This window comes from Mustela nivalis (genome assembly GCF_964662115.1).
Source record: "Mustela nivalis genome assembly, chromosome: 20".
Classification (NCBI taxonomy): Eukaryota; Metazoa; Chordata; class Mammalia; order Carnivora; family Mustelidae; genus Mustela; species Mustela nivalis.
Window position 1 is genome coordinate 18,830,034 of NC_139039.1, and position 13,662 is coordinate 18,843,695.

At 45.6% G+C, this 13,662-nt stretch overlaps 1 protein-coding gene across 1 annotated transcript in view; it reads right to left on the minus strand.

The window, feature by feature from the left end:
- Positions 1 to 13,662, minus strand: part of PDGFRL (platelet derived growth factor receptor like) — a 67,840-nt gene that overhangs the window by 3,787 nt on the left and 50,391 nt on the right. Inside the window, exons 3-4 of the mRNA XM_082715608.1 lie at positions 7,603 to 7,754; positions 2,402 to 2,695 (exon numbers count right to left, since the gene is read on the minus strand). Of these exons, the coding sequence (XP_082571734.1) occupies positions 2,402 to 2,695; positions 7,603 to 7,754 (446 nt within the window). The remainder of the gene's footprint in view (positions 1 to 2,401; positions 2,696 to 7,602; positions 7,755 to 13,662) is intronic.

The window sequence follows — 13,662 nt, forward strand, 5'->3', positions numbered from 1 at the left end:
CTGGATTTGATGTCCGGGGAGTCCCGAGGCCTTTAGCAAGAGCTCATTTGGTGGGATACTAGGGAGATAGATGCGGAGCGTGTAGGAGGGAGAGAAACACAGGGAACGGGGAGCACTCTTTCAGGGTATTTAGCTGTGACGGGGAAAGAGAGAAGACCTTAGCTGAGGGCTGAGGCTGGTCAAGGAAGTTCTGAAAGTTACTCAGCAGCAGCGTTACTGGGGGGCATGGCTTACTGAGTAAGTCCCAGGGCTGAAACCAGAGGCATGAAGGTATCCAAATTCTCATCTCGGAGAACTGCTTGTTGTTGGGGCCACTCATGCCTCTCCAGGGCTGCTCGAGCAGCAGCATTGCAGAAGGATTCCCCCGACCCCCAACACACAGACCACTCCCCCCAGGCACAGAAGAGTTCCTATAGTCCTTCAACAGAGACAAGTCCCTGTTGAAGGACTATAGTACATGAAAAGGAACCATTTCTTCCACTCCCCTAAAGGGGCTGGCAAGGGGGTGCTTTTGGTCCCGGAAGTCAGGAGAGGGAGCCCCAAGAGTATCACTTGTTAAAGGAAGAGGACACCACATTATTCTACAGAAGATCTGCTTGTTGGCTGTGCCTGTGCCACCAGCCCAGAGCTGGAGAGCACTGGGAATGATGGTACATGGGAGCTGCTAGGGGCACGGGAGACCCAGACTGTGTCCCTGCTGTGAGCTCCTCATTATTACATGCTCCAGAGCCAGGGGAACAGAAGGACACAGAGACATCAAGGACTATATCCTTTCCAAGACCACACTGTGGATCAGGGCAAAGAGGTACATGAGAAGAGCAGAGGCCTTTAGCTGAGGGTCCAAAAGGAGGGTGGGGCTGAGTCTGACACAGGTGTATTCACTGCAGGGGCTACTTAGGGGTAAATTCTTTATCATCCCATGGCAAGACCTCGGAGCCACCATCTGTCGCACTGGGTTCCATAATAAGCCAGGTCAGTAAATACCACCAAGAAACAAATGTCTCTGGGCTGCAGGCTCTCTCCTTCTCCTCCAAGGCCAGCACCAGAGCAGGGAGAGGAGCGGAGGAGAGGTAGACTGTCTCCCTCCACCACTACAAACCCCCACTCCAAGATGATGGCATCACCAGTGCTGCCTGCATGCTGGTGGACAGAGCAGGAGCGGGTGTCAGGTCAAGTGTGGAGTTAATGATTGTAAATGAACAGTGTTAGAGACAGGAATGAGACTGTCTTACTAACCCAAAGTGCCCGTTGGATGTAGAGTAGACTGAGATATCATTAATGGACTTCGCTACCCTTAGGAAAGCAGGTTTTTAACACAGCAGAGTTGAAGGAAGTGAAGAAAAAGGTATTTCATATATAAATCCACTGAATTGAAACTCCTCATTAAAATGATCACATTAGAAAAATACTTCCATTTCTAATGGAGAGATTTGAGGATACTTCAGTTGTGTCAAGAGGTAGGAAGTGAGATCTGCTGGAAAAGACTGAATTTACCCATCCATGGGATTTTCCAGTAGCTCTTGTCATGGAGAAAGGGTAGAGTCATGTTCTCTAGGGTGGTATTTCCCTGGCAGTGAGGGAACAGGTGGGCAAGGAGTTGAGGGCACCACAGAGAGCATAGCAGTGTGAAGCCCTGGACCCCAAGCTGGGAGGGTGGGGGGGCAGGAGGGCACTGGAGAATTTGGGGAGGAGGGTGGAGGTGAGGACAGGCACAGAGGAGTCACGGAACATGGAGCAGTAGTTGAGCAGGGGTGAGGCTGTGCGTGGAGATGCAGGTCGGATTCAGTGAGTGATTCTCCAGTTGAAGCAGCAGTAGCTGAGGACAGGCTGAAGTTGCAGCCCAAGGAGGGGTGCCTGAGGTGGAGGAGATGAAGTGGTGAGGGAACCAGGCCCAATGAACTGCAGCTGACGTCACAGAAAGTGAGACAAAGAGGACAATGAGCCAACAAAGGGAATGACTGGAAAGGAGAAGAGAAAGCTGGTGGAGCCATAATGCCCAGGGGAGCTAAGGTTCCTAACAGAGGATGGGAGGATCAGGAAGCCAGAATAAGCACAGGAAGAACCTGACCTTGAGTTGGGGAGCGATGGTGCCCTTAGGAGACCACGGATTTTGGATACAACAAAGAGGATGTTCTCACCAGAGAGGATGTTCTAAGCAGGTGGAAATACTAGAGAATGGCTGATGGTCCTACACAGAAGTAGGACCAGAGGGAGCAGTGGATGAAGGGAGTGAAGGGGTTGGGTCAGTTCACGGGCAATTCTAGAAATGGCGGTACAGTAGGGGAGACTTTAAGAACAGCATTCTGTGCCTCCTGATTTCCTTCCATAGCTGGGAACATCAATACCGGATACTGGCTACTGGCCGAGGTTAAACTCTAGGCAGTGGTAGAGGCAGCCTTACCTTCCACATAGAGCAGTTGGTACTTGACTGAGATCTGAGACTTGCCCCCAGCCTCCGCCTTGCAGTAGACCACCCCCTGGTGGTCAGCACGAGGTTGCAGATACACAAAGCCTCTCTTCACATCATAAACAATGTCTGTTCCATTGGCTGGGATTTCCTTGGCAGGGAACTCCCTGTGGAGTGTGACTTTGGCCGACAAGACAGTCACTCGACAAGGAACCACAGCCTGCCTGTCCGGGTTCAGATAGACAACATCAAAGTAACTGGGAGAAGGTACAAAGAGTTCTCCTTTCTCTGCAAAGGGAAAGATTAGAGATTTATTAATTCTGGGGGCAAAAAGGTAAGAGTACCTTAAGGATTTTTACATTCTCGGGACACAGAGAGGGAACTGGCAATATATTCAGACACTCCTTATGCGTAGAAAAAGCTATTTTTAAATGCTTTTCCTTTTCTCATAAAAAAGATTTCACTTCCCATCTCCTTAAAGGAACCAAAAAAAAATTTAGGTCAAGCCCAAATCAGGCTCATGAATTAGTCCAATGAGAAAGCAGGGAAGGAGATGGATTTCCTTATGTTAAGAGAATTTTAAGGGCACCAAGATGGCTTAGTTGGTTAAGCAAGTGTCTTCAGCTCAGGTCATGATCCTGGAGTCCTGGGATCAAGTCCCACATCAGGCTCCCTGCTCAGCAGGGAGTCTGCTTCTCCTGCTGACCTCTCTCCACTCATGCTTTCTCTCTCATTCTCGCTCCCAAATAAATAAGTAAAATCTTTAAAAAAAAAAAAAAGCAATTTTAAGACTTGTGAAAAATCTGCTGTGTCTCTGGAGAAGTTAGCCCCAAAGCCTATGCTTGTAACTGCCCATTGAGAATGGTTCCCCAGCACAGCGGAGTCTCTGAAAGGTCCGGCCTAGCAAGGGTGCTGGCCTCCTCACCTGTCCTTACTCACAGCCCAGACGACCTCATTCCTGCCAAGGTCAATGGAAAGAGAATTAAGTAAGGACAGACAAGGAAACCACTAGTCTCAGGTTCTATGCTCTGCTCGTCCAACACTAGGCTGGGGAATTCAGTCAGTTTCTCATGTCCTCCTATTTGCCCTGACCTCACTCTCCCTGTATGTTAAGTTCTAGATGATGGCATTTGATCTTACAGTAATGAGAGAAACAAGGACTGGCTTGCCCATATACATCCATTCCTTGGGATAGTCAAGGGACTATGATTTAGGGTTTTGTTTTTGGCGTGGCACATTAAATCCTTTGTTTTCTGGATGATTCTTTGAGGGAACATTATGGTGATTGCTAAGGGAAATCTTGGAACTTAAAATTTTTCCCATGTTCTTTAAAAATAAACATTTATTTTTCCCCATGATTTTCCCCACCATGTTCCTGAAACAAATAATTATTCTTGGCTTCTCCTTCCTAGCCCTCTTTGTGCCATAGTCATCTGATATTTTACGTTGGGGACAGAATTCCTATATACACTAAATGTCTTCATGGGCCAAAAGTTCTTTGGCCATGAGTGCCAACTTCACTGACATGGAGGCCTTCTCTGCCTCTGAGATCAAGAGGGACTATGTCATGGCTCAGTTAAGACTCTATCTTTTCTAAGAATTTCTATCATGCTGGGGGATTTGTGCCACCATCTTAATAATTATTAACTGACTTCCAGGCTTAGTGAAGGGGCACCTTGGTCAATATTGTATCTAAAACCCACATGTTCACACAGAGTTAAGTCTATATGGCCTTGGATATGTCAACTTAATCTCTGTGCTTCCACATCCCTGTTTGCAGAGAGAAGAATTCGGAATAGTAAAGATAGCTTTTGATTAAAGGCCTTCAAGGAAAATTTCTGTCTGTAAGATTTAGAAGCCACCTTGCTTTAAAGGTTTTATAGAGGAAACTGAATGTATAAACAAAGCCAAGAGAATGAGCGAAGAGTCCAAAGTCCCAAACAAAAAATGTAACCTTACTTCTTGTATTATAAAACAGTCTTTGAAAAAGTGACCACACCAGTTGCTTTAATAAACAGAAAAAACATATTTGTAATTAGTGAATCCCATCTACCAACAGCAACAAAAAACTTTGCTGAAGTTCATTTTAAAAATTTTAGGTTACATATGACCCCTGCAAACACGGTTATAGCTACTCAAGTGGATGGCAAGCATTACTTTAAGAAAACTAAACATGGGGGCACCTGGGTGGCTCAGTGGGTTAAAGCCTCTGCCTTCGGCTCAGGTCATGATCCCAGGGTCCTGGGATCGAGCCCTGTATCGGGCTCTCTGATGAGCAGGGAGCCTGCTTCCTCCTCTCTCTCTGCCTGCCTCTCTGCCTACTTGTGATCTCTGTGAAATAAATAAATAAAATCTTTGAAAAAAAAAAAAAAAGAAGGGGTGCCTGGGTGGCTCAGTGAGTTAAGCCTCTGCCTTCAGCTCAGGTCATGATCTCAGAGTCCTGGGATCTAGTCCTGCATTGGGCTCTCTGCTCGGCGGGGAGCCTGCTTCCTCCTCCTCTCGCTCTCTCTCTGCTTGCCTCTCTGCCTACTTGTGATCTCTGTCAAACAAGTAAATAAAATCTTCAAAAAAGAAAGAAAGAAAGAAAGAAAACCAAATACGTAGAAATTCAGATTTCCAAGAATTAAATAAAGAGGCTATAAATTAAAATCAAAATTTCAACAAACTCCAGATTTAGCAAGACGCTCATGAATGTGGTTTTACTATACATGTAATTGGTGCCCAAGACTTTGCTATGACAAAACTCTACTGCTAAGTTACATGCATATATTCATTTGAGGATAATTTATTGAGCTATATACTAATACTTTGTGTACTTTTCTTTGTAGGTATTATACTTGAATAAGAAGTTAGGGGGGAAAAAAAGCCCTCTGATAGTGTCCCCCCATAAAGATCAAATACATGTGACAGTGACTTAATCAAAAATTGCACAAATGAACAATAGCCAGAAAGAGGCTTCAGTGTTTGCAATCAAACTCTGGGAAACATACAAACATAACGAATGCCAGACGTTTCTCTATGTGGGTAGTGGGGAAGCATATGTTCTGGAAGAATCAGAGCCAGCCGCGGGACACTCAGCTTCCGTAACAGCTCATCTTGGTTTTACAAACCCACCATGCCTGAAAAGATAAATGCTAAACCTTGTACTGAAAATCCAATTGGCCTCTTGGCGTGGCATTAAGCGAAAATGATACAATACATTAGGTCATGTCCCTTTTTGATCCAGGTTTCTTTAAAGTTGAAGTAAATATTTCAGCCTTCCTGTGACTCACTAGAGAGCATCCCATAAATTAGGAATGAGGACCCAGCTTCAAAACTCAAAGAGAGCCCTTAACCCTTATGCGATGTTCTGTTCAAGGGAGGTCTTCAGTTCAAAATCTCAACTCAAAACCCAATATTTTAGGAAGATGTGGTAGTGCCAGTCATGGCAGGATATCCTCATTCTTCCATCTGAAATATAGTTATCAGTTCTTGTCCAGAATAACAGGAGCTAAGGGCATGTGGGCAATTCTGTGCAGCACATTCCAGAATGAGGATCACAAGGGATTACCTGTGAACAACTGTTAGCAATTCTCCTGCCAACACCAGTTATGCTAGCTAGTGTCTGTCTGCCTGTTTATCAAGCTACCCATCACCCCCTCCTAGAAATGGATCAAGGCAGTAAGAACAGGAGATCCTAGGTCAGAAGACCAGGAGTGGACTCTTTCTCCTCACTACCAGGCATGGAACACTGAACAAGTCACCTTGCCCTTTCAAGCCTCAGTGTCAGCATCATAATTTCTACAAGAGACAGTCAAGTAGCTTCGCCTTATTTCCTGAGGGTGTGGTGATAATGACACCCGTGTGACTCCAGAATCACAGAGCACGTGCTCCTGAGTCTTCTCACCGGAGAGGAGCTATGTGGGGGGGATGGGAGAACATGTGAGATTTTGCTAAAACACTCACAAATGGCCAGGGTTTAGCATCATCCGGGTCACAGCGGCTAAGCCAGTGTGAGTCTGAAACGTGGAAGGGTTCAGGATGTAGACAGCCCTCAAGAAAGCCCCAGCCTAGACAGGAAGGAAGCATTCTGGCTTCACCGGAAATGCCAAAGCCAACGCCAGCACCAGGGGTTGGCATTCTAAGATGCCTGGAAGCTGTGCTCCCCTCCGAACGTGCTGAAGAGAGCCCGGCAGGCTATATGACAATGCCTCTTTCCCCAAGAGCAAGTTTCAGCGGGCAGAATGTAGCCAACGCTGCTCAGAGAAGAGGTTTCCTCTGACCCACATACTTTCAGGCACTTCACTTAGCACAGGGAGGGGGCTGGACCACACAGGCCACGACCTTTGGGAATCTTGCCCCCAAAACTTCAGCTCACAGTACTCAGAACAAAGGTGGGGGTGGGGAGGCTGTAGCTAAGCTTTTTCTGACTAGGGAGGCTCTAGAAAGGAGCTCATAATGGGTCCTGAGAGCACAATGACCACGAGTCTGTAGCGATGCTGTCCAGTCGCACTGTGGGCAGTGATGGCCATGTTCTCTGTCTGCAGTGACCACGAGGAGAGCCACCAGCCACGTGTGGCCAAGGAGCCCTTGAAACCCAGCAAGGGTTGCTCAGAAATTGAGTTTTAAATTGTTTAATTTTAAATAATTTCTATCTAAATAAAACCTGCCACACACAGGGAGGCCTGTGTGGCTCAGCTGGTTAAGCAACAGACTCTTGATTTCGGCTCAGGTCCCCATCTCGGGGTGGTGAGAATGAGCGCTAGGCATGGAGCCTGCCTAAGATACTCTCCCTCCTTCTCCCCCTGCTCTTCCAGCCCACTCCCCAGCGTGTGCCCATGTGCTCTCTCTCACTCTCAAAAAAATAATAACAATAATAAATAGTCACACATGTTTAGTGGCTGCCATATTGGACATGGCAGGTACAGACTCTGGAATCTGACTGGGTTCAACTCCTGGTTCCTCCACTTAACCCGTATGACCTTAAGGACATATTTCATCTCTCTAAACCTCTACTTGCCCATGAAAGCCACAGAAATAATCTCAGAACTTACTCTGGAGGGCTCCTGTGAGACTTCCATGAAATAACTGACATAACCCGACAGAGCCTGGCCACCAGGGAGAGCTGTCATTGTCATTATTAGATATTTGGAACCATTAACTCTGGGCCAAGTCCGGCACTCTCAAGAACCCCACCAACACCCCAAACAGTTTACCTGTAAAAAAGATGTAGGTAGAGCCTGTCTTGGTCTCGTCCCTCCTGCAGACGTAGCCCTGGCAGAGCTGCCCCCAGCAGCTAAACTCGCCCGTGTCGGCCGCCGTGGAGTTGGCAAGGGTCAGCTGCCCGTAGCGCTCGTGCTGCTTCACACTATCAATCAAAACAAAGCCAGCTCACACCAGGCATGGGGGGCTTGCGGCCTGCACTCGGGGCTCTGCTGTTACTGCGTGAAGTCCCTGGTGGCTCTGGGCAGATGGCCCTCCTCAGAGGGCACAAACTGCTGAAAGCATGCTTTGGGAGGAAGTGTTTGTAGGTGAGGTGCGTTGTCAGAGAAGCTTCTAGAAGGAAGCAAAAAAGGACATCTATGTTTTCTCACTGGAGGAAATCCTGATGTTTCCCCTCAGTAACATCACTGGTATGTTAGCCCCACAGCCACAGAAACTCAGTCAAAAAGCCTTTTCAGGGTGCCTGGGTGGCTCAGTTGGTTAAGCGACTGCTTTGGCTCAGGTCATGATCCTGGACTCCCAGGATCGAGTCCCACATCGGGCTCCCAGCTCCATGAGGAGTCTGCTTCTCCCTCTGACCTTCTCCACTCTCATGCTCTCTCTCTCTCTCTCTCAAATGAATAGATCAAATATTTTTTTAAAAAAGCCTTTTCATTAAGTCACAAAAGCTTTTGCTTCTCGTGTGTTCATTTTTAAACAGCAGTCAAGGGGCACCTGGGGGGCTCAGTCTGTTGGGTGGTTCTCTTCAGTTCAGGTCATGCCTCTGGAGTCCCAGGATCGAGCACCCCATCGGGTTCCCCACTCAGCGGGGTCCTGCTTCTCTCTCCGACCCTCCTCCTGCTTATGCTCTCACTCACACTCACTCTTTCTCAAATAAGTTAAAAAAGAAAACAAAAAACCTTTAACATAAATAAAGAGCAGTCAACATGAAAGAAAGCACCTAGCATCATCTTGTGTGCATAAAATCTCTTGGATCAAAAAGAATAAATCTCCGAATATAAGCTTAGAATCTCTAAGATGCCACATTATTATAATAAAAATGAAAACTTTCTTTGGGGAAAAATGCTTGGTAGCTAAGATGCTGAGCCCCAGTTACACAGCCTATGTCTGGTACAGTATTTAGAACTTTGGAGCATTTAGCTTTTCTACTGGCCTCACTTTTGTTTTCTCATTCTCCATCTCTTGTATTTTTGTCTTCTGGTATGTGAATATATTTGCAAACTGCTTCAGTTCCCTCTGAAATGAGGAGAAATGTAAATATTAACATTGAACACTACTATTAGCTGATTGTAATGGTAATTAATTATATTATATTGTGACAGGAGTCCAGATGTAGCACCAATGGAACAGATGTTCCCCTGTAGCTTATGGGCCTCCACATGTGGGGAGGTCAAACTAAGTGGTTTTAATCTGAGGATGCATCTCGAATACCGAAATGGCTAACCCCTCTGAGATCCACAGAACTTTGTGATGCAGTTGTGATTCTCCTGTTATATTTTGTAGCAACATCAGTGTGGTCACCTGCTAAATTTAGCACACAACAAAGTGTCTGGTTGGTTGGTTCTAAACACAGCCCTGTTCTGGTTCATCACTGAAGAGCTGCTTTGCCCACCAGTTCTGCCAAGAGGGGCCTCCAAACTCCCACTCCATCAACTGCCTCTTTCAACTGGACGGAAATCTCTCCTCCTTCAGGAAGCTTTTAATTAGAAGCAACTCTCGCTTTCTCCTAGTGATGTAATTAGCTCCCTCATTCTCTATCCCTTAGACACCCATGGCTTCCTGTTATTACAATGGATGGTAAAAACTTTGGAGGGCAGGGACTGTGGCATATTTGCTTTATATTTCCTAAGCAAAAAATCTTTGCAGAAAACACAGTAAAGATTCCCTAGAAATGCATTGAAATTGAATTGAACCACTGGGTTGGAACTGGAAAGAATCTTGAAAAGAAGGCATCCATCCAGTTATGTATGGAAAAAAGAAAAACAAAACAAAACACAAAGGCATCCAGCTTCCAGTACTGCAGGTGAAGAAACTGAATCTCAGGAGTGACTTTCCTGAGACCCACAGCTGGGGGACACTGAGTTAAAAATTTTAAGTCAATTAAGTATGTATGGAATAGCCATTCATTACATAAGCAAATGCACGTAAAGCTCTGCCTGCCACACCAGGTTCATTGTATTATTTTAATTATAGCTTAATTACATATAATTGCAGACTAGTAGTAATTACTATGAATATCACTACAACAATGACAAATAATACATGACCAACACTGGAAATAGAATAGCAAAAAAGTAAAAATAAAATAAGAGCAGACCTCAAAGATATTACAATCCAAGTAAGGGGTTAAGACTAACGTACATGAAAATATTGGAGAATGACTAAAGGGGTATTCACAGCAAGAAGAGTAAGAATTTTGAAAAGGGATTCATCCCTGTGGGTTGAAGAGGCTGAAGGCAGCTTTGAGGAGGAGGTGAGACAAGCTGGCCTTTCGAAGGCAGAGGTGGAAAGGCAGGGAGTGAGCTCACTCGCTCAGGAAACTACAGCCCCAGGAGGGCTGGGAACAGATCTGGTCTGCTGATTTTACCGCACCGCCGTGGCCTGAGTGCCAGGTGGGTGGGAGGCACTCATTACTGATTTGAGGATTTAATACATTCATCACAGAGGATACAGAGGGAGGGGCTTGGGAGTCACGGGGCATCTAGTTGAGAACAGGCAGGAGGGACCACCCTCATGTTTGGAGGTGGAATGTGATGGGCCACCTTAGCCAGGGCAAGAGTGAAAAAAACAGGCGTGGGAGAGGCAGGAGGAAGAGGGGGAGGCCGAGAGAGCCTGTCACGGAGATGGACAGCAAGGCAAGTGCTAGAGCCAGGCTGAGTGTTGGCAGGGGAACGGAAGCAAATTCAAGGCATGTTTTCTTGGGGGACATATATGACCGACTGGGTCTAAGAGATGGCATAAAGAGAGAGATCAGTCATAACCACTTAATTTGTATTTCTGTGTGTCAGAAATTTTTAACCAACAGAGATGGAATCACGGAGAAGAGAAAGGAGATTGGGGTAGACAAAATACTAGACCCACCATTGGAGATTTTAAATTTGTGATGAAATGTGAGTCACTGAAGTGTGGGTGTCAGTTGATGTGGGAGTTGGAAACACGAGCTGGGGCACAGAAAAGATGAAACAGCACCAGAGTTGTATTTGGGGGAGTCATCTACAGAGGAGTAAGAGATGAAGCTAAAAGAAAGAATGACCTCAACAAAAGAAAGCATAGGAAAAAAGAAGATTGAGGACAAAATCCAGAGTCAAACTAGGGGCCCAATAGGAAAAGAAGATGTAGAGAGAAGAATCAGGAAAATGTCATCAAGGACAAGGATTCAACAAATGGATGCTTGGAAGCTTCAGATGCCTTTAAGAGAGATTCATGACCACACACACACACACACACACACACACACACACACACACACACTTCCTTTGGCAGAATGAAAGTTTTTGGCAATGACCAAAAGGGTAATTTCAGTTGTGAGGATAGAGCTGGCTTTCAGCAGATAAAAAATGGGAAGGTGGAGAGAAAATGGAGGTGGATGTCTTCTTAGGTGGACCAAAATATCTGACTACATTCCCCATAGAGCTCAGAACTGGAGTACAAAATCAGTATGTAATTGGTAAATATCCCGAGCACCTTCTGTGAACCCAACACTTGCTCGCACTGTTGTGATAGGAAGTATAAGATGCCATTCCTACCAGGAAAGTAACTGGGTAAATAAAAATTTAGCACTTGGGAATAACCCTACCACCATGAAATCTGCATGCTGTATCTTTAGCAGGATTGGGGGTGGAAGGAAGGAAATGCACTGGAAAACATTTCTGGATTTTTTCCACCCCCTCTTGTATGCAAACAATATAAAACAGGAAACAAATTATTTAGCAGGATTACAGTTTAAATGCCTGGATTTAAAATGTCCATTTCTTCTAATGGTCTCATACAGTCCAAGCAGCAGGCTACCCAAATGGGTGGACTATGACCCAAGGCCTCTGGGGACAGTCTGCACAATGGAATGGAGACAAGGATTCACTGAGCCCTGCAAAGAACTGGGAATCACTTCACATGAGAACTCTCCCCTTGTCTTATAACCATTTAATGAATCCCCAGGAATGGAACAGTGGATGGTGTAAAGTTTGAATGAAGCACAAAGAGGTGCCCAAAAATTATATTTAAGAGAAGCAGAATTTACCCTAATTGGAGGCAGCTCTTGAGCATCCTAGCACACCTCAGTATAGGTCTTTCTCTTCTAGACCTGGCCCACAGTGAGCTCAGTATTGAACCTGTCCAAGTTTCAAAGAGTGTTTAGAAATTTAGAACTGTGGGGGCAACTGGGTGACTCAGTCAGTTAAGCATCTGCCTTCAGCTCAGGTCATGATCTCAGGGTCCTGGGATGCAGCCCCGAGTCAGGCTCCCTGCTCAGCGGGGAGTCTGCTTCTGCCTCTGCCCCTCCTTCTGGTCCTGCATACGTGCATGCATGCGCTCGCGCTCGCGCTCTCTCTCTCTCTCTCTCTCTCGTAAATAAATAAATTAAAAAATAAAATTTAGGACTGTGTATGTGCATGCATGCATGTGTGTATGCCTTCCATCAGGGTCCTGTGGCCTTTACAAACAGTCGTTCCCATTAGCAGAGGCTTGAAGCTTCCAACAGGTTGCCCAGCCTCCTCTCTTCTGGGGGTGGAGAGGGGGTAGGCGGTAAGAAGACTACGTCATGGGACATAGAAGAGGAGGCTGATAGCTCTCAGAGTTAGGGGCTACTGTGGATTTCACCTGGGACAGTGACCAGGTAATGATGGTGGGGTTCATGTTCCTAACCTTTCCCTAGACTCTACAAGCCAGGGGCAGGAGGTAAACCCTGGGTTACAAAATAATTAGTTATCAGTCCCATAAATACTTCATGAGTGCAAATTAAATGGGAGGCTCCAAAGTGAAGAGTAAGGGACTCATTGTTACCTAAATAGCTTCCTGTTCTCAAGTTCCCCCTATCCCAAATGCCATGGGAGTCCAAGGAGGGTAACCAGGAAAAACTGGCTCCAAAGCTTGGAGAGTCTTGGGAGAAGGGAAGGATTTCAACATACGCAAAGTAGTGGGTATATATTCCAAGGGAAGGAGATGCCCTGAAAAGAGAAAAAAGGAACTTTGGTGCATGGCAAAAAGATGTTTGACTGGAACATAGGTGGACAGAGGTCCCAGAGTGACAGGCAGCAGTCACATGAGGCATAAGATCATGGACTTTGGAGCCATACTGATGGGATTCAAACCCCAGCTCTACCAAGACCTTCAGACTCCTAACCTGGAGCTCATGCCTTCCTCTGTATGGCCACGCCTACTTCTTCAGATTTGAATAAGAGCTAATGCTTAGGAATGCGAGGCATCACACTAAGCCCTTTGAATAAATTCAAGACTTAGAACAGTGCCTGGCACAGTGTAAGTGCTTTATTATACATTTTGGATATTGCTGCTATGATGATCCTCTAGTTCTCATGACCAATTAGGATGGAAGTATTATTTTTCCTCTTTTACTGATGAGGACACTGAAACTTAGAGAAGTACCTTATCCACTGTTTTCTAACTGGAAACAGTAGAGCTTTGAATCCTAATATCATGAAGACTTAGCTTACAAATGTTTGTACGTGAAAAGGGCATGGATATCTATTCTGCTGAAAGGAAATGAACTAAAAGAATCTTGACTAAGAGATGGTGCCTCTAACTAGCTTGCGAATCCTATTAAGTATGGACACACACACACACACACACAGACACACACACACCCCAAGCAAAAACATGGAAGAGCTGATTAAATTAGCTGAGTAATATTTGTGATATCACATTTTCTATGTACATGGCCAATTAACAGTTCAGTGAGTAATTGAAGGGCACAAGGGAAGGAAAGCAACTAGTTATTAAACATCTACTATATAATGGGCCCAAGACACACATTACTTTTTCTCAGTCCCGGGAGATGGAGATAATCAAACTAATAATAATAACTAAAACCTAAGTAGTGC